Source organism: Mesoplodon bidens (assembly GCF_964165515.1).
Source record: "Mesoplodon bidens genome assembly, chromosome: 10".
NCBI lineage: Eukaryota > Metazoa > Chordata > Mammalia > Artiodactyla > Ziphiidae > Mesoplodon > Mesoplodon bidens.
Window position 1 is genome coordinate 26,082,838 of NC_138172.1, and position 21,335 is coordinate 26,104,172.

General features: G+C 46.7%; 1 protein-coding gene across 5 annotated transcripts in view; it reads left to right on the forward strand.

Annotated features, from left to right (window-relative positions):
* PRICKLE2 (prickle planar cell polarity protein 2) overlaps nt 1-21,335 on the forward strand; it is a 347,221-nt gene that overhangs the window by 276,642 nt on the left and 49,244 nt on the right. For all 5 annotated transcript variants that reach the window (XR_014016859.1, XM_081246314.1, XM_081246317.1 and 2 more), the window contains 5 exons: nt 5,664-5,777; nt 8,648-8,785; nt 11,678-11,881; nt 14,982-15,168; nt 20,265-21,137. Coding sequence is in view for 4 of the 5 variants with exons in the window: in XM_081246314.1 (XP_081102440.1) it covers nt 5,664-5,777; nt 8,648-8,785; nt 11,678-11,881; nt 14,982-15,168; nt 20,265-21,137 (1,516 nt within the window). In the remaining variant the exon portion in view is untranslated. The remainder of the gene's footprint in view (nt 1-5,663; nt 5,778-8,647; nt 8,786-11,677; nt 11,882-14,981; nt 15,169-20,264; nt 21,138-21,335) is intronic.

A 21,335-nucleotide genomic window follows, 5' to 3' on the forward strand; every position in this document is an offset into this window, starting at 1 on the left:
AGTCACATCTTTACATATCATTGGCCAGAATTTATTCAAATGGCCACATGTAGCTACTCCAGAGGTACAGAAATATTGTCCTTAGCTGGGCATATTGATGCTCTAAGTAAACTGATGGTATTCTAATTAAGGAAGAAAAGAAAATGGGTATGATTGGTCAGCCATCTCTGCCAGAACTCCCTTACACCATCATACCATGGTGGTGTGGAAAGACTGTTTAATTTGGAGTACATCATTTTACTTACTGTCATTTCATTTTGAACCGTATGTTATGTTATGGAGAACACCAAAGGAAAACATGTTTATCATTTCTGTGGTCAATCATGCAGATGTATTAGGAATTTACTCTATCTTTTTGTCTTCTTTTCCATCCATCTGCTAGTCTTTTTTTTTTTCCCCCCTTGATAAAGAAGCCCAAGAATCCATGCAAAACAGAGGGAGAGGATGAGGAAGCCAAGTTCAGAAGTGGTCCTACCATGTTTTAGCTGTGTGACTCTCAATCTGATGAGTGTAATGTACCACCTCCAGGCTGTGGGGAGGGTTCACAAGGCACTGTATATAAAAACACTTCAGGCATTAGAGCAACTCAATAAAAAACATATGTTCCTTGATCCCTTCCTTCATTTGGACTGTGAAGGACAGTTGGTTCTAAATTCAGCCCCCAAATTCTGACTTCTTTGTTGGGTTCCCGCTCTAAGAAAATAAGAATGCTTTTGATATGGAAAATGTACCACCCCCAAATTTGAGCACTTTGCCATTAGGATTTCTGATTGTTGTAGGAACTGGTGGAATCCCCCTGCTTAAGGATATGTGTAGGTGTAGAAGGAGACATGTACAAAATTGAGTGAAATTGAACAAGTTCTTTTGCCTCCTCTGGGTCTCCTGTGGTGCCTGGCAATCCCATGGGTTGGCTGTTGAAGGAAAACACTTGGGTGACTCTAAAACTCTTAAAATGGGCTCCCTTGAACCAACAGCCGGGGCATCCCCTGAGAAATGGTTAGAAATGCAAATGATCGCCCTCGCCCCCCAAGGCCCCCTGAATTAGAAAGGTGTATTTTAACAAGCCTTCCAGGTGGTTCTGGTGGAAGCTAACATTTGAGAACCACCGCTCTCAGTAAAGCACGTTTCTCTCCAGTGAGGAGCCGTTGACTCCCTGGCTTCGATCTCTGCTCTGGCAGAAGTGCTGCCAAATGTGCAGTTCCTTCTGACAAACCCAGTCTTTCCAGCTGGGCGAGGTCTTGCTTTGCAGACTTTATTTGCACACCGACTAAAGCTCTTACAATCCGTCTGACACAGACTGACGTTATTGCCAAACCTCGCTGTTGGGAGTCACACTTTAAATAAAGGCCTTCAGCTATTTCATTTTCCTAAGCCAGTTTATTGTGTTCAGGATGCTTTTGTTTGGAGGAAATGTACTTCATGTGGCTACACCCAGCGCACAATCACAGGACACCTCTACCTGGGAATCCGTAAATGGAGCGAAGTGCCTAGCACGTTCCACAGACCTGCGTTTGGAGAAATATACTCAGTATACACAGGAAGAAAAATCAGGTTATCAACCTGCCAGATAATAGCTGGGTAATGATCACCACTGACAAAGTTCTATTGGATTTGACTATTTACTTGTAAAAATTAACAAGTGAAACATGTTTGGGCTAAAATGAGCAATCTGCATGGTTTTCACGGGTGGTGCCAGTTTTCACTTTTGTAGTGCCAGAAAGTATACTAAATATTTTCCCCTTACTATTGGTATGATTGGTGTTTGTTCTGAGCTATACAGTAGTTTTATTATGGAAGATGCCAAAGCATTTCCGTGCATGTGGCATTTCCATGTTCAGCCAGAGACAGATTGGGAAAGAGAGCCGTTTCTCCCTCATTCCCATCTGTCTGCTAATCCCCTTTGGTCAGTGAAGAGCTTGCAAAGTCCAGCTTCTAAACACCAGGAGGAGACACAGAAGCCACCATGAAGGGGGGCTATTTTTACTCCTGGACTTGAACAGGCTTTGAAGAGAATTGGACGTGGTAAAGGACCAACTCACTCTCCTGCCTCACAGCAAGTCAGATCACCTACCAGGTGATATGGGGGTGATTTGGTAGGTTGTTAATCAATAATGAGCTGATTTGGTTTGATAAACGGAGTATTTTAGCAGGTAGGTTTTTAAGTCATCTGCCAAATGATTGGTTGCCTTGTGAGAAATTATGTTAGCACATTTTATATTGAAGGAATTATGGGAATACTGGTAGAAAAGATGCGTTTTCAGTGGTAGTGATGAGTAGGCTGCAATTATAGAAGGCAACACAAGATGTTGGGACTTCCCTGGTGGCACAGTGGTTAAGAATCCACCTGCCAATGCAGGGGACACGGGTTTGAGCCCTGGTCCGGGAAGATCCCACATGCCACGGAGCAACTAAGCCAGTGCGCCATAACTACTGAGCCTGCGCTCTAGAACCCGTGAGCCACAACTACTGAGCCCGTGAGCCACAACTACTGAGCCCACATGCTGTATCTACTGAAGCCTGCATGCCTAGAGCCCGTGCACTGCAACTAGATAAGCCACCGCAATGAGAAGCCCGCACACTGCAGCAAAGAGTAGCCCCCGCTCGCCGCAACTAGACAAAGCCTGTGCGCAGCAACGAAGACCCAATGCAGCCAAAAATAATAAATAAAAATAACTAAAATAATTTTTTTTAAAAGGCAACACAAGATGTCCAGCCAGGAAAGGTATTCCATAAGAGTAGTCACTGCCTCTGTTGACTTAAGGATTCAGTCTTTAAGATGGACATCAGCATACTGAGGTATTTATTTACCACCTAAATATCTCTAGAGCTCTCCATCACTGCCTCCCCTTTAGTCCAGTCGTGTGTTGGGACTCCTTTATTCTCCAGTCTTAAAGTGGCATGGAACCTCTCCATTCCAATTTCCAGGTGTGGCCCTTGCCCAAGATGGGGTAAGCAGGAGCCTTCTGTAAGGAAGTGGAATTGAGCAAAGCTAGTCAGTCTAGGGTGGACTCTTGAACGGGGCTTGTGTAAACTCAAGTCCTGTGGGGAACAGATCTGCAGAGAGGAAAGAATAGAGCAAAGGTAGGAGGACACCAGGCTTAGGGAGATGGGGAATCCCTTACTAATCACCTTCCATTGGAAGTTTCCATTTCCTCGAGAGGCCCTACCATACTGCTGGGTTTTTTGAGAAAACACTACATCTTTATATAATAATTTACCTTTTTTCCCCCTGAAACCAAGCTAGCTTAAATCGCATTTTATCCCTTGCAGCCTTCTTTCTTAGACCAGTTATAAGTGGGGGGCTCCCCAGGTCTGGTCTCACTCTACAAGCCGACAGTGTTGCCCTACCTCTTAAAATGGAAGGAATGCCAGGAAGATCTGGATTGTTCCATTTGGAGTATACCGGGCTGGACAGTATACTTATTGCTGTGTATCCGTATTATTTCTTGTTACTGAGGGCCAAGTGCTCTGTCTCCACTCTTGTTTAATTACCACAGTCACATGATGAGGATTCTGAGAGGTTTTGTTAACTTGCTCAGGAACACGGGGCTGGGAAAGGACAGAGCCATGACTGGGGGTTCAGGTCTACCTGGCCGTGCTGCAGAGAAGGTACAGGGAAAACTCCAGCCTGGGTCAGCCTCGGACGGTAGCAGAGAGACCTTCCTTGTTCAAGGTACCAGTTCAGAAGATGACTGCTCTGGGCAGTGAAGAGAGGGGTGTGTGAGTGATGAGGGGTGATTGAGAGGAAGGTCAGGGGAGCTCGCATCAGACTCTTTGTGATCAAGCATCCACAGTGATGCATTTTATTGTTTTTAATTTATTTTATTGAAGTACAGTTGATTTACAATGTTGTGTTAATTTCTACTGTACAGCACAATGATTCGGTTTTACATATATATCCATTCTTTTTCACATTCTTTTCCATCATGGTTTATCACAGGATATAGTTCCCCATGCTGTACAGTAGGACCTTGTTGTTTATCCACATAGCGATTCATTTTATATTAGCATTTGTCCCTAATGTTCTGTAACCATAATGCGAGCTGTGAGAATGACAAAGTGATGTTTCCCCAAGGCTTTTCCACCAGTCATTTTTTGACCTGGGAGGCAAAGCCCATTCCCCAAGATACAGGGAAGGGGCCTGCTGCTTTATATACCTGGCCCTTACCTGGTGAGGCATATGGGGCATGAATCTCCCGAGCACATAATGGTGTGCCAGTCTCTGATGGGCTCATCGCCAGCTTCTAATCCCAAACCAACTCATGATCTGGGCTTGTATTTCTTCTCAGAGAGAGTGCCAGTAACCTGTGGGCTGCCTTCAAAACCCGGAACCATTGCTTCCCATCCTGAGACTTGGCTTCCTGCCAGGTGTCTCTAGGGAGGGGTCGCAGAGCCCTGGGTCCCAAAAGCTGGCTAGTCTACCGCAAGAAGTCTGTTTATGTTTACCTTTGGGATTTGATTAAGAGGATGATACACACATGGTGGTGAATGGTTACGAAAACAAGGATAGCTTTCACATTTTTTTTTAAGGCTTTGTTATCACAAAACCATCTTCCTCTCTCTTCTAACAATTATGATTTTGTTTCTGGAGATCAAAGTAGACGGAGCTTTCACAACTCTTCACCCCAGCATTCCCAAAACGTGTGGTCATATCCAAGGCTCCCCAAACTCAAAGGAACGTGACCAAGTTTGTGGAGCGTAACCAATATGTTGAATGTAGAGCCCCAAGTCTTCTGTCTTCTCCATTTTGTTGAATGGATGCCTTGTTTCACAAGAGTTGGTCATGATGCTGAGAGACAGTTGAAAAGTATTTTCCACGATGTCATCTGACTTTGTGGGATTTTTTTTTTGGCCTCTCCTATATAAAGCATACCTTCTGTTTTGGCCAGTTTTTTCCCCTAGTTTCACACGCAGCTGGATGCTAGAATGTCTGTTTTCTTTTCTCAGGCAAAATTAGATGTTTGGTGCTTTACCAAGTAGTTGTTAGGGTTGAATGAGCCTCAGAAATTGTAAGAATATGTCCTAACATCTGTAAACAGGAGCATTCTAGGATGTACAAAAAAAGTCACGTTAATGACAATTTTTAATTACACGCTCTGTATCCTGAATTCAGTGACTTTTTTTTTTTTTTTTGACAGATCTGAGCTGCTGCCTGTCCTTACAAAAAGCTTAAAACCTAGAGGGCTGTTAATGTAGGTGGAGGCTGAGGGACCCAGGAGTTCTCTGCGCGCCAAAGACTGGCGTTGACTCCAGCGCCAGGGCAGGCGCTGACACATTGCTTTGGCTAGGAAGGCAGGTTACATGCTGGAGACTCACAGAGAAAATGGTAAAGCCAGCTCTCGGGGGAGCCTGCCGAGAAAGCCCTACCCTCCGGGTTCACCAGCATGTTTACCAAAATCTCTTTTTCTAGGAAAGTTTGCTAGCTTTATTTTTCCCTTACAGAGAGAGGAAAAGCCCCAAGACATGGGTGATTTGTGGGACTCTTTCTTCAAGGATGAATTTCTCTGCTTGCAGTGAGAAACTCATATGCCGTTGAGTTTCACAAAGGACGGGGAGAGCGGGAAGCAGATGTGTCCTTTTGTGGGAATCATCTCCCCAGGATGTGGGAGTGGGCAGGTGGTTTGAGTAACGGGCGAGTTATCTGTTTGCTTTCCATCCTTCAGGTTCACCAGTACTATAGCTGTCTCCCAGAAGAGAAAGTTCCCTATGTCAACAGTCCTGGAGAGAAACTTCGAATCAAGCAGCTATTACACCAGCTACCGCCACATGACAATGAGGTAAGGGGCTAGAGGGGCCTTCGGAAGACTTTTCTTAGAACTTTCTATGAACTGTTACCTTTTTCATAATCAGAATGCTGCGATCAATGAGATCCCCAATGAAAAACTCTTGGCAGTTTAGTTTAGGTTTTAGCTTCCTTAATTAGAACTAAAAGAAACTGTCGGACACCTTCTGGAGAGGGTTACCAAAATGCAGAATCTCATTATGGACTGGATTCGTCTCTGTGCCTGGCACTACTAGCTATTTGAGGTAACTGGGGAGCCCTAAAATGTAAAAGTTCAAGTCCAGGTTTTGTTAGTTGAAGGACGTGCGATGCTGGTTGCCTGAGCCTGTTAGATGATTGAGATTCCCTGGGCAGTTCAAGTCCAGCACAAACTCTGAGACTCTCTTGAATTTTCAGCATCATTTCTTAGTAAATGAGTATGTAAGTTTTCCATCTTACACTGTAGTAGAAGTTACATGTCCAGATTTGCAGCTGTGAACATTTGTGTTTTTGTCGTTTCCAGTCCAACTTGGCAAGGTCACCCTTTATACCCTTGAAAGTATGACTCGCAGGCCGTCCTTTTTTCTGAACCCAGACACGAGGCACTATAAGCAGGCATTCATCATCTTTGAACTCAAATTGATCCTAAAGGGAAATTTGTAAATACGCTTTTAAAAGATCATCATGCTTGGGAGGTTTAGATTTGCAAACTAGAAATTAATTTTCAAGTATCTGGTTTTTAAAAATAGTGATCCTGCAGAATCGCATTGTCTGCTTAACTCTGATTGTGATTTAAAGAAAAACATAACTTTAAGTTGAAAGGAGAAATTTAAAACCCCTTCAGAGAGCTGGACCCCAGCTTTTTACCAACTGCCCCCACCCACAAGCTCAGTCCCTGAGGAAATGAGTGAGTACTTTTTTAGTCTTTATCTTCCCACATTTGAATAAAAGCAATAAATCAAGAGCCTCAAAAGTGAATTTGAGTAAGTAGAGCAAAAGCTTAAAAACTGAAGCCACTCCCTAGAAAGACAGTCACAATTCCCTTTCCTGTTGTTTATTTCAGACTTCATAAAACACATTTAAATAATGCTTTCTCCTTTAAAGAGGAGAGCAAGCATTGTAACCCGATGACCAGTTAACTAATTTGGAATTGAAAATGTGGGGTTTTACAAGCAGGAGGGGTGTGCCTTTCTTTCAAAAGCATGTCCATAAATTGTCAGTGGTGTAACCATATATTCTGGGCTGTTCAGGTCATTGCAGTTCTTTCTCCACATGAAGACTTTTTTTTTTTTTTTTTTTTTTTTACATTTTTTTACTTGATAGAGGGAAGTGGTCTGCTCTTTTCTGCTTTTTAATGATTAATTCTGTTTATGGTTAACTGTGGTTTCATGAAAAGAGACCCTTCAAATTTCGTCTTCCTGTTGGTGAGAATTGCTTACATGTGACCCAGTAGACAGATTTGCCCATTTGACATGGCCTTTTTAAGGACAAAGGATGAATCTGAAGTAAATATTTGATCATTCTCTTTTTCACCCAGATTAGACAATTTTGATGTATACAGCTGCAGTGGTTTTCAAACTAGTCCTGGTTCAAAGGTTTCCCTTCAACCATCTGTAGGACAAATCATCAGGCAAGTCGGTTAAACTTTGCTGATGCTCAGATTATTCTAAAGTGAGACGAGGTGGGATTAGAACCATGTTTCCCGAAGTGTAGCAGATCCATGACTTTGGTTGGTACATGGCCATGGCAATAAATAATATTGAACCACATAATGAGAGACTCACTACCTTTTCAGTTGCATTTCAGTCCTTGTGACTGAGTCGTCAAGTGGGAAATTTTAGTTTGGGGGCAGCAGGTATCTCACACCTCTCCAACTCCTGCTACTTTCCATTTTTAAGTAACAGCATTCAGAACCTCCGTTTCAGAATCTCCGACAAGCAAAAGTAGCCAGCTAGAATCCAGCAATGTGGTTTTGTTTTCAGTCTCGTATTTAGTTTTATGGTCGCTCTGTTTTTCACAAGTGATATTGCTTTTCTATTTTTAGTCATAATATACTTTCTTTTCAAGTAAATGTATTCAAGTAAAAAAAAGGGAGTCAGTTTTTAAAATAGTGTTAAGTAAACAATAGTTCAAGATTATAGCAAAATTCCCAAGGTGCGCATAAATAAAAGAGAGATTGGGAAATAGCAGATTTGAATATCTTTAATGTCCCTCCCTTAATTCTGTGAGTTTCTGTGTCGGACAAGAAGGAAAATATCTTATGCAAGTTGATGCATTAACCAAAGCCCAGCGGGCAGTCCTCTCCCTCCTACACACAGGTAAACGCGCAGGGACTCCCGTGAAGGAACACAGATAGCGCTGGGCCAACTCCTCAGTTTCACGCCTTTGGTTCCCATCTCATTTTGGGAAACAGAAGCTGTGAGCACGTTGACCACTATTCTGGCTCGTTGGCCCGGAGCCATTCTTTGGCGTCAAGGATCGTTTCCATGGGCACGTGGAGGTGAAAGTAGCCCGATCAATTTGAAGATCCAGACTTTGAAAGAAGGAGGAAGTCCCAGATCTTGACTAGCAGCAAAGCTATCCCAGATGGTATGGCTCTTAGTGTGGTAAGCAGAGCGGGCCGGTGAGGATGAGGCACACTTACAGACCATTGGCCTGCCCAAGAATGGGGCTCTGGAGTTTGGAGCCTTTAGGAAGCCCTTTTGATGGTCAGCAATCTCAGGTAGAGACTCACTTAAATAGCCCCCAGCCTGGTGGTGTTCGAGTGCCCACAAGGACTGTGAAACCAAATGGGAGTGTGTTTAATGAGCACAGTCTAGGGCCTGGGCTTCAGGAACCCTCAGGAGCAAGGGTGACCCCTGCGTGCCATCCTCTGTGTCTGTCCAGGTTCGCTATTGCAACTCCCTGGATGAGGAAGAGAAGAGGGAGCTGAAGCTCTTCAGCAACCAGCGGAAACGTGAAAACCTGGGTCGTGGCAATGTCAGGCCCTTCCCGGTCACCATGACAGGAGCGATCTGTGAACAGGTGAGCGTGGATTCCCAGGCGTGCCGAGGGGATTGCTCTGGCATCCTTTCACTCATTCATTCAACAGTTATGTTACTGAGAACCTACTTTGTAGGCCTGGGGGATACAGCCGTGAACAAAAGATTTGAAAGCTTTATCTTGCCCTTGTAAGGAGTTCCGTTCTAGGGGAGAAGTCAGACAGTAACATAAATAAGATAGAAAAAATTCAGTGGGGAAGGGGGTTAGTGTTGGGAGTGTGCAGTGGTTGCAATGCTCAGTAAAGTGACTGGGAAGGCCCCGCAAAGACATGCAGGAACTGAGGGGGAGTGAGTCATGCAGATGGTGGAATGGTGGGCGGTGGCTAAGGGAACAACAAGTTCATAGGCCCTGTGGCAGGAGCCATTTCTGTTCTGTTTGAGGAACAGCAGGTTGGCAAGTGTGGCAGGGCAGAGGGGATAAAGAAGAGAATGAGTAGATGAAGTCAGGTTTCACAGAGGCCACTGGAAGGAGATAGGGAGCCATTGGAAGGATTTGAGCAGAGGAATGACATGATGGAATTACATCTCAAAATGAGTCCTCTAGAAAGTGGAATTTGCCTGGACCATGGGTCAGCCTCTTTCCTAGGGTCATCCCAGGACCAGTGCCATTTAAACGGGTGGTAAATGGCCATCTCCTTGGATTTGAGGGTTCTTTAGCACAGTGCATGAAGCCCCCTGCGTTCTTTCTAGGACCTCACTGAGTCGAAAGTCTGGATTTGTTTTTTCTTCGACTCTCCTGTAGAGTGCTCCGGGCATGGTGGAGGAGGGTTTTCAAGAAAGCAGGGTGGGAATCCAGCCTGCCTGGGTTCACCCTGCCCCACCTCTTGACCTCCAAAGCCTTCTGGTGCTGATGGTCATATTTTGGACACATCTATTAGCCCTGCTGCTAAGAGAGTAGCCCCATCTAAGTCCTTAAGTGCTTTGGGGACCCATTCACATACTGAAAATATGTGAACTGGATTGATGAAGAGAAGGCAAGATACTACCTGAGTGGAGGGGATACCATTTGGGGGCCCTTTTTGGGGATTTCAGAGGGATAGTGGGGGAAGGCTCAGGTGGATGGAATTGAGATGCTACTTAACAGGGGAGCCAAAGGACCACAGATTTGACAGTGGGATGGGGTCTTCATCCTTGACACCTGCCCCTGAGGTGTAGGTGGTCAGAGGTTAAGATGTGAGATTCTGTGTGCTCAGTTCAGGGCCTCTGCCACTCTCGGGTCATTCTTGACCAGTCCAGGCGGACTTCCCTGAGACAATGGGAAGGTTGGGTGTTTCATGGGCAGGTGTCAAGAGTGGCATGGAGGAGTGCCGAGAGCCTGGAGGCAGAAAGACATAAGATTGACTCATGTTTCTGCCAGATGGCAGTGACCATGTTACTTTTCCTCGTGGTTTTGCTGCAAAATGGGGATAACAAATGCCTAGGTCATAGAATCATGGTGAGGATTCAGTGGGATTCCGTGTTGTTAAAGTAATTAAACACGGAGGCCATTGGACTGGGGTGGCTCTAATGCCTCGGTAACCTGTATCAGCAGAGCAAAACCTAAACCAGTCAGGGTAGTGGAATCCGAGAAAATGAAACTGAACAACCAATCTCAAGCAGCCAACCAGGCTTTCCCAAATAAGGGGATGGCTTAATCTCTAGTCCCTGAAATACTTTCCTCACTTTGCTTCCGTGTCTTCTCTATAAACATCTCTCCCTGGGTTCGTGTCCTTGGAGTGCTCCCAACCACCTTCAGTTTGATGCTTGCAGCCCAATTCGAATCAGTGTTGGAGCAAATCAACTGGAAAACTTGAGTGTGCCTCAGTTTCTCTTATAGAAGTATGCATACCTCAGCTACCAACGTTAGCACAAAAGGCAGAGGTAGCACTTTGCGTAATGTAATGTCTTTCTTATGTCTGGTCACTCTCATGAATGAGGCCCCAGAGACTATTCCACGAGACCTTGACTTTATTTTCTATGAAGCATCACAACCCTTCTGATGGCCAAGGTGTGGGAAAGGTTTGGAGGTCTCTTTTCTCCTCCTTGGATGTTGCCCCCAGAGCTCAGCCACTCATGTGGAGCCGTAGTGGTGGCCCCTCAGGCTGGGAACCTCAGGCCAACACCGTGGTCAGCAGGGAGCCTCCCCCTGGACCTGTTGTTTCACACTTTACTCCTCCCTCAAAGACGGCACTGTATTCATTTTATCCCAAGCGCAGCTGGGAGCGTGGGTCATCAGGGACTCTGCCTTGTTCCTTTCTGGGGAGGGGAAGGAACTTTGGAAATGAGTGAGAAGCTCAGGAAGGGGAGAAAGAAGAAGCCCTTTCCGTAGTCTGGCTCTAGGAGTGGTACCTTTTCAATCGGGACTGTGTAAAAAGATGGTAGGGGAAGTAGGCCAAAAGCATCCCTGAAAGGCTTCTAGAGAAGATGGTTAAAGGTGGGCATATTTTTATGAACCCACCCCCCTACCATCCAAAGTGCAGACCTCCACGTCCTCCCAGAGGCCCTCCAAACCCCCTCCCCACTCACCCATCACCCAAACCCTGCACAGCCCACTCTTTCTAGCAGTAGTCCTGGCTGGGCCTCGGGAGGGAGTTGGCAGTATCTAAAAGATAATGAGACCTCCTGCCGGCAGACTTTTCCTTTCTCTCCCACCTTTGGGATTGCTTATTTTCTCAGTGACAGGGTCTTCCTCATGTTGGCCCTAGGAGGGGCAGTGGGGGAAGGACAAGAAAACCCTGCCTGCCTGTGCGTAGAGCAGGTAGCACAGTAACTGATCTGCAAGTCAGCGCTCGGTCACCAGCTAGTGATGCCGGTGGTGGTCAGGTATCCTTCCTGCGTGGCGCTGAGAGACGGGGCGCCGGTGCTCCTCCTCCTGACGTTTCTGTTCGCCTCGCAGTGCGGAGGCCAGATCAACGGCGGGGACATTGCTGTGTTTGCATCGCGCGCCGGACACGGTGTCTGCTGGCACCCACCCTGCTTTATCTGCACTGTCTGCAACGAGCTCCTGGTGGATTTGATCTACTTTTACCAAGATGGGAAGATATACTGTGGCAGGCACCATGCGGAGTGCCTGAAGCCGCGCTGCGCAGCCTGCGACGAGGTCAGAGTCCGCACCGCTCCCTAGGTTACACCATAGCCAGCACGTTGTCCTGTGGTTCCTGCATGGAAGAAAACCATAGGCCACTCCCCTCCCCTCTTATATTAACCCTTTCAAAAATGAAGCCCCACCATCCCTCGTTGCTAGAATGTCCAGGACTGTGACCTGCTTTACTGAATGTGACAGTCTCATGGGCCGCTAGGTGGGAAGACAGTTTCTAGGGCTGGGGACATTTCCAGGGGCACTAGGTCAGTTCAGAATTCTAAAAAAAAAAAAAAAAGGCTTTGTGCAACTTGAGATTTCAGCCCAAATCCCAGGAAGTAATCATCATCAGTAATAGTGTGTCATTTATCTTAAAATCTTGGGTTTCCTGAGATTCGATGGGACAGTTTGGTTTGAGAAGACAAGAAAATGGGTAGCATGATTTGATTCTCCCACAGTTTACAAAAGGTCTGATGAGGGTTCAGGGGGCAGATGGCTACTCCGTCTGGATACCCCTGCCCCACACTCTTAAGAGGTACTTGAATTTGCTTTTCCGAGTAAGAAAGCAGTCCGGACACAAGGTTCATACCTGGTGTTTTCTCCCAGCAGAAGCACACCTAGGTGTGATCTGGGAGTTGAAAGATAGAAAACCTGGTTTAACTTAAAAGTTGGGGGCAGAAAGGAGAATGTTCTAAACCTGACCGATTTTATGGGACAAATTAGGAGAAAGATCTTGGACAGGTGTTTCTTTGTGCATAAAGTAGGTTTTTGGTTCTTTCTGACCCTATAACCAGCAATGTGGGACCCTGAAAATAACACTCCTCTTTTTCATCCAGAGGCCACTATTACCATGGGCATTTCTTCCTTAAAAGCCGCCAATCAGAGACTCACTCTTCTAGGAGGAAGTTAATTGGCCTTATCTAACCTGGATTCTAATGCTACCAGTGATATTCAAAAGAGACCCTCTGGGCAGGTAGTTGGTCCAGTTCTAGTGATTCTGGGCAGCCCCTTTACCTTCCTGCCTCAGTTTCCACATCTGGAAATTGGTTCTCATGATACTTCATGTTATCTAATGGCAAATAGAATAGGATGATTAAGGTGTTTTGAAATTTTTGCTTATTGAGATCTTATTCATACAGCATAAGATTTACCCTTTTAACGTGTACAATTCAGTGGTTTTTAGTGTAGTCACAGAGTTGGACAACCATCACTACTGCCTAATTCCAGATCATTTTCATCATCGAAAAAGAAACACCAGGTCCATTAGCAGTCACTCCCCTTTTCCCCTCCCTCTAGCCCCTGGCAACCAGTAATCTAGTCTCTGTCCCCATGAATGTACATATTCCAGACACTTCATATAAGTGGATTAATGCAGCATATGACCTTTTGTGTCTGGCTTTGTTCACTTAGCACAGTGTTTTTACGGTTAACCCGAGTTCCAGCATGTATCAGTACTTTCCTTTTCATGGCTGATAATAACCAGTTGTGTGTATATATATCACATTTTGTCTAGCCATTTATTAATTGATAGACATTTACATTGTTTTCACTTTTTGACTATTATGTACAATGCTGCTATGAATATTGATATACAAGTTTTTTTGTGGACATATATTTTCTGTTCTCTTGAGTATATACCTAGGAGTGGAATTGATGGGTCATATGATAGTTCTGTGTTTAACTTTATGAGGGAATCTAAACTGTTGTCAAGAGGAGCTATACCATTTTACATTCCCACTATCAATGAGTGAAGATTCCAATTTCTCACATTCTCCTCAATTCTTGTCTGTCTTTTTCATTATGGTCACCTTAGTTGGTATGAAGTGACATCATGTGGTGGTTTTGATTGGCTTTTCCTTAATGGCTTATAACGTTGAGCATTTTTTAAAATGTATTTATTGGCTATTTGCATATCTTCTTTTTGGGAGAAATGTCTAGTCAAATCTTTTGCCTATTTTTTCAGTTGGGTGATTTTTCTTTTTCATGTGGCTTTGTAAGGCTTGTTTATATATTCTAGATACGAGTCCCTTATCAGATATGTGAATTGCAAGTATTTTCTCCCATTCTGTAGTTATATTTTCACTTTCTTGATCATGTCCTTTGAAGCATGAAAGTTTTTTATTTCAGTGAAATCCAACTTCTATTTTTTGTTGTCTATGCTTTTAGTAGTCATAGCTAAGAAACCACTGCCTAATTGCCTGATCCAGGTTCATGAAAATTTACACCTGTGTTTTCTTCTAAACATTTTATAGTTTTTCTCCTCTTACATTTAGGTCTTTGATCCCTTTTGAGTTAATTTTTGTATGTGGTGTGAGGTAGGGGTTCAGATTCATCCTTTTGCATGTGGCTATTCCGTGGTCCCAGACAGATTTGTTGAAGAGACTGTTCTTTCTTCCATCGAATGTCCTTGTCACCCTTGTCAGTAATCAATTGGCCATAAATGCTTGAGCTTATTTCTGCCTTGATTACTGTAGTCTGCAGTAAGCTCTTAAATCTGTGTGCTTTGAAATTGTAAAAAACTCTGTCTTAGGAGTCAAAACACAAATGCTTCTGAGGGCTAGACAGTTATCGTAAATGAAGGTGACTCATTTTAAGGTAACAGTGAGTGGTGAAAAAAATGACAAGCTACAGAACTCATCACTCATCTGAAAGCAGCGACCCCTCTTATTGTTGCCATGCGAGAATGTGTAGCACACATTGCCAAACATTGTATTTTCAAAAGAGAAACCAGGATTCCAGGTGTTTATATGACATTTCTCATTTTAAAAAAATATTGTATATAAGCCAGATTAAATCGACATGGCCAAAGTGGCCATGAGCTGTCAGTTTTTAGTCCTGCTTTATATTCTTTAGGGTAGAATGTTCTTTGTCTTTATGCAACGTGGTTAAATTAATCACCGGCCAGGCCAGAAACTGTTTAATTGTGCTTTAGGCAGATCCACACGTGGGAACTGATATAGATAGAGAATAAACCTACACATATAGATTTTCTGTTTAATAATCGGTGGACAGGACCTATTTTCCTACCCTTCCAGTTTGGGGCCCTCGTAGCTTTCCTCCTTTAAAGCATATTTTCATGGCTGGCTCTTATCCACTGACCATTTGGCTTCTCCATCTCCAGATCATCTTTGCAGACGAATGCACAGAAGCTGAGGGGCGACACTGGCACATGAAACACTTCTGCTGCTTCGAATGCGAGACAGTGCTGGGCGGCCAGCGTTACATCATGAAGGAGGGAAGGCCCTACTGCTGCCACTGCTTCGAGTCCTTGTACGCAGAATATTGCGACACCTGTGCCCAACACATAGGTGAGGCAACTCTTGGTGCTCAGCTTGCTCCTACTCTGAATGGATCTGCTTTGTGTCTGGTATAGTTAGAATCCCTTTGGTTGCAAGTGATAGAAACCCAACCGACACTACCTTAAGTGACAAAGGAAATTTCTTGGTTCACAGTACCAGAAAAGCCAAGAAGGAAATTGTTTTCAGTTAAGGATGGCTCAAGGATTCAAAGTCTGGTTCTTTTTTTCCCCTCTGTGTCTCAGCTCAGCTTGCTTTCTCTTGGCATCATTTGGAAGCAAGCTGCCTTCGCAAGGTGGCCAAGATGACCCCCCAGCTACACTTAGTCTTAGCACTGGTATTCTCTAAAAGGATGGGATCGTGTTTTTTCCAATATCCAAGTCAGGTCCTCCAAATAGGAATGCTGTAGCCCCTCATTTGGTCATCTGTTCCACCCTGGAAAGAAAAGAATAGGGAGTTCCCATTGGTCTGCCTGAATCATAGACCCACCCCCAAGGTATACAGTCCCACTACCAAAGGGAGGAAGAGAGGTCTCAGAGGAAAATATGAGGGGAAAATATAAACAGATGTCTTCCACAGCCTCCTCGGAAAACCTCGGGGGTCAGCAGAGGGAGGAAACAAAGCAGTCCTCGTGGTGGGAAGAGATAGTCAAGGAAACCAAATGGTTTCTGGCATGCATGTCTTTAAAAAGAAATCAGCAAAAGCTGACCCAGCCAAAAACAAAGTGAGAGAACCTCAAATAGCTCAGGAGCTATAAACTCCCCAAAGAAGTGGCAGATATGAGATGGTGAAAATCATTTTCCCTTTTCAAGTAACTGATTTGTTCAGCCCTTCAACGCTATTCCTGATCATGCTGCATCTGTAGCTTCTTATTCAGCTTTCCTGTTCTGGCACCTTGAGAATGAGCTGCCCTTTAAAAAGAAAATAAAAAGTTGGCAGCAGATGAATGTCTTTGAGACCAGCAGCCTGATCTTCCTGTGGCTTGTGCAATTCCAAGAAATCTGCTCGGAGGCTGCCAGCTTCTCACCTGTAGTTGGGAGATACGGAGATAATCAGTTTGAGAGCCTGTTGTGCCCCGCTTGGAGGCATCTGCTGTATGCTTAGTGGTCCTTTGTCGTTGAGTCCATCCCCTGGACTCAGGCCCACTTCTGTGGAGCCCTTCTGCGCTGGAGTCCCTGCCAGGCCCAGGGTGGAGCCTTGCTGTGCCAACCTTGGTCCAGCAGCGTTCCCTTCTGGGGGCTGGGGTGTTGCGAAAATCCCCTTTCCCCAACCCCTAAAAACCTCCCCCTCTCACAGCCTGATGCATTTCTCACGGGGTCAAAGAGGTTAAACAGACATACTTCCCTTTACTCTTAAGAGCTAGGAAATGAGCTTGATTTGGACAGGTGGTGGGGCAGGTGAGGAAGGGCGAGGGGTGGGACTCGATCAGGAGAAATGGTGTGAGGTGCTGACCCAGCACTGCTCACTGTGGCTTCTGGGTTTGCAGGGAGGTGCCTGCTCAGCTGAGAGAGGCGGAGTATGGACAACTTACCTATGGCAACCATACCCCCTGCTTGTTAGTATTTCTATTTCTTCTGTCCCTTTCCATTGAGGCTTAAAAGCCCCTCCAGAAACTGCCACTTAGAATTTTTGCTCAGTAGCTTGGACGAGAGAAAATATGTCACCGCAGCACGTACACCTTAGAAGTTCCCTGTTTTCTTCTGTTTCTGTCTTCTTTTTGGCTTTGTCATTCCCTTCTCCTTCCCTCTGAAAACCATAAAAAGGCATCAATGCTTTATCAGAAAAGGGGACCACTGTGGCCTGCAGTGTTATCACTGCTGTGGTTAAAATGCTGTCCCTGATTTTTCTTTTCCTAAATCCACTTTTCTGTACAACATACTTTTCTTTACAACATACTTTTCTTGCAACAGAGAAAGGGTATGCTCTGTATATCACACATACCTCAGTGTCTGGGTGCTTTGCTCTGACCGTATTATCCAAATATTCCCTATTTATACAGCCACTCAGTGCAGACCCTACAGCAGGAAGCCGTTGCCAGGGCAACGGTACTTTTGCCGGCTCACAGCAGAGTAAACAGTCCTATAAACATGCCGAGGCTGTAGCAGCAGTAGACACATACACCCTCAGAGAAGTACTTAAAGGGCTTAGGGAGGGAATAAAAAAGGAACGCTTAGATGTGGAATGGCCGAGCCCTTTTCCAGATGTTTAGAGTTCAGGAGCAGTTCAGAGCACCATCTGACATCGTTGATGTTTATCAGGGACCACGTTTCACTGCCTGCTGGGCCGCTTTGGAACATGCCTCCCCCTCCACTCTCCCTACCGCGGCCCGGCCTTCTGTGAGGCCCCCACCCCCAGAACTAGGCCCCCGCTGCCGCATCTGAGTACGTTTCCTCGCAGGAGCACAGGGAGGCAGCTGGTGGAGCAACAGCCCCTAGGAACTGGACTTGCTTCACACCTCTGACAGGCAGTGGATAAGGCTGCAGCTGCTTGGGATGCTGTGCTGAGTTGGGGCTCACAGTGAGGACCCAGGGCAGCTGGGATGTCCGTGGAAGCTCTCTCGAGGAGGGGGAACAGGGGAGAGGGCAGGGAAGACCGAGCAAGCCTCGGAGTTCTTTCTTGGACAGCATCCAGGTAGCGGCCCTCAGAGCAGAGAGGGAGACAGGCACTGAGACCGAATAAAAACTCAAGAAGAGGGCTGGGAGGAGTTAGCAGAGCATCCACTGCATCTTAACTCAGTTAGTTCTCAAGCAGCCCTCTGGAGTAAGTACTGTTATTATCCCTGTTTTTTTGTGGAGAAGACTCAGGCACAGAGACATGAAGCCACTTGCCTAGGGTCACAGAGCCCAACAGCGGCCCAGCCAAGATTGTAACCAAGCTGACGGGCTTCAGCACGTTTGCGACCCGCTGGCATGGCATGGAGCTGCGATTTGAACTTGCGTTTGTCCGAGTCCTGATGCCTCACTCTTAAGTACCGGGGAGTTGGGGCTGCCCGTGCTGCCTGCGCCTGCTTCCCCCGGCAGCCTGACGACGGAGAGCATGTCTTTGGAGCCCCAGCTTTGGGCCTGCTGTCTCGAGCCCCTCCCCTGCCAGTTCTCACTCCTCCTGGGAATGCGGTGCTGAAAGGGAGTTGATTCAGTGTCCCTCTGATCTTGGAGTGACCCTTGTGGTCGCTCCTGTCTTGCTAAAAATCCTCTCTTGGTCCCTAGGGCCTGACTCCTGAATAAACAGAGACCCCTTAGTTCAGGGAGGAGCTCCTAGGAGAAGAATTTACCTTATGCTTCTCTCTCCCTGGGCTCCAGGGACATAAAGGGAAGTGAGGGGTACACAGGGAGGGCCCGGAGAGGCTGCCGTGCCATTTGCCTTTTGTTCTTGCCCTTCTCCTTTCCCCTGTTTCTTGTTCACAGCCTCTGTAGACAATTTTCTAGAGGTTACTCTTGGAAAGTTCAGACTCAGGGCTCTCAGCCACCAAAGGTGAAGGCATTGATCGCTAGACATGAGGATTCTTGCAGAGGTCCCTTCCCATCCCACAGTCACTGCTGGGTCTGCATTTTCAGCAGGCTCTCCCTACGGGAGGTTGGGAGGTAGGTCCCACAGCTCTCGGCTCCCATTCTGCCCGTTTAGCAACTGCTGTCAAAAGAGAGTCTCCTGGGCTTCCCTGGTGGCGCAGTGGTTGAGAGTCCGCCTGCCGATGCAGGGGACACGGGTTCGTGCCCCGGTCCGGGAAGATCCCACATGCCGCAGAGCGGCTGGGCCCGTGAGCCATGGCCGCTGAGCCTGCGCGTCCGGAGCCTGTGCTCCGCAACGGGAGAGGCCACAACAGTGAGAGGCCCGCGTACCGCAAAAGAAAAAAAAAGAGAGTTTCCCTGTGTCGCTCTCTTAGCAACAGTGCCAGGTGACTCTCCGTTTGGCCCGATGCAGGTCAGGTGCCCACCCTTGAACTAGTAACTGGGCTGGGAGATACGGTGTTTATACTGGCCAGTGCTGGTCCAGGTGTGGCTTTAGCCCTGCCCAAAGCTCATGGCCCAAGGGTGGCAGGGAGATGGTGTCCCCCAGGGAAGTTAAGTCCTGTAACCAGGAGAGGGCAGAAGAGACTGTGAGACACAAGAGGGGCTATGGGAGGTTCCCAGAAGCAGGTGTAACAATATTATGTAAACAAGACACAGCCTGGGCACGGGACAGAAGTTACGCAAAGGATATGCAGGCTTATGGTGAGGTGATGTCTTGGACAGACTACATCCAAGTTTTTCCTTACCATGAGCTGAAGTCCATTTTTTCCTTTCCACTAAACTGCTAAAGTAATTACCCTTTGGAATGCCAGGCACTGGTGATGGAATTCAATTCATTCATCCATTCCACACGTGAAGAGCCCCTGTGACGTACCAGGCCATGTTCCTGGAGATACCCCAGAAACTTCATCGTACAGCTTCACTTTTAGTAATTAACACATGCACATATGTAGTGGCTCAATGTCAAGCAGTATCCATGCTGGTAAGGGTGGAGAGTGGTGGAGAGTAGCTTTTAGGGTGGACAGGAAGACTTCTCCATGAAGCTGCCATTTGAGCAGACCCCTAAGTAGACTGAAAGAGATGATTATCGAAGTCACAGTTAGGAACAAGACTTCCTGGGTATAGATCTCGTCTGTGATTCCTAACTCCTTTACATTAAGCAAATTATTTAACCTCCTCTCCCTCTGTTTACTCCTCTGAAAAATGGACGTCATATTAGAAACCTACCTCATGCAGTTGACAGGTTAAGTGAGTTTACATATACGCAAAGCATTTAAAGCAGTGCTTCTCACACCCTAGTATCATTATTGCTGTTTATCTGGAGAAATGTGCCCCAGGCGGAAGGATTCATGGACAGGCCATTTGCATTTAGTTTCTCTGCACTCAGAGCAAATGAGTTAAGAAGGACCTGACTGGGTGGAACAAAGGGGCTGACCTAATAGGACATGACTACTATTTACACAGGGGCCTGATCGTTGATTTATTGACATTTTATTCTGCTGCATGTGGAAGCCTGAGCCAAACCAGGGTGCTGTGTGTTGTATGTCATCACATAATAACTGAGCAGCTCGTCAGCCTCTTCCATGTCTCTTCTTTTCCCAGGAATCGACCAAGGTCAAATGACCTACGACGGCCAACACTGGCATGCCACTGAGACCTGTTTCTGCTGTGCTCACTGCAAGAAGTCCCTCCTGGGGCGGCCATTCCTCCCCAAGCAAGGCCAGATCTTCTGCTCACGGGCCTGCAGTGCCGGGGAGGACCCCAATGGCTCTGACTCTTCCGATTCAGCCTTCCAGAACGCCCGGGCCAAGGAGTCCCGGCGCAGCGCCAAAATCGGCAAGAACAAGGCCAAGACAGAGGAGCCCGTGCTGAGCCAGCACAGCCAGCTGCAGGTGAGCTCCAACCGGCTGTCGGCCGACGTGGACCCCCTGTCGCTGCAGATGGACCTGCTCAGCCTGTCCAGCCAGACACCCAGCCTCAACCGGGACCCCATCTGGAGGAGCCGGGACGAGCCGTACCATTACGGGAACAAGATGGAGCAGAACCAGTCGCAGAGCCCCTTGCAGCTTCTCAGCCAGTGCAACATCAGAACTTCCTACAGTCCGGGAGGGCAAGGGGCCGGGGCCCAGCCCGACATGTGGGCCAAGCACTTCAGCAACCCCAAAAGGAGCTCATCGCTGGCCATGAAGGGGCACGGTGGCAGCTTCATCAAGGAATGCCGAGAAGACTATTACCCGGGAAGGCTGAGGTCCCAGGAGAGCTACAGTGATATGTCCAGCCAGAGCTTCAGTGAAAACCGAGGCAGCATCCAAGTCCCCAAATATGAGGAGGAGGAGGAAGAGGAAGGGGGCCTGTCCGCTCAGCAGTGTCGGACCCGTCATCCGATCAGTTCACTGAAATATACCGAGGACATGACGCCCACAGAGCAGACCCCGCGGGGCTCCATGGAATCGCTGGCCCTGTCTAACACAACAGGTGAGTTCTGTTTAGCTGGAACACAGCGAGTGGACTCTCGGGGTGACCCGATGCCAGTCCTCAAGATTTTTGCGCATTGTGCCCGCCATGTGCTCTCATCCACCGGGTCGTTGAGGAAGGTGAACCCAGGTGTCGATGGCTTCTGTCTTTGAGTGGATTCCCTTTAAGCAGAGCCTGAGGCAGGGATTAGGGTGCCTG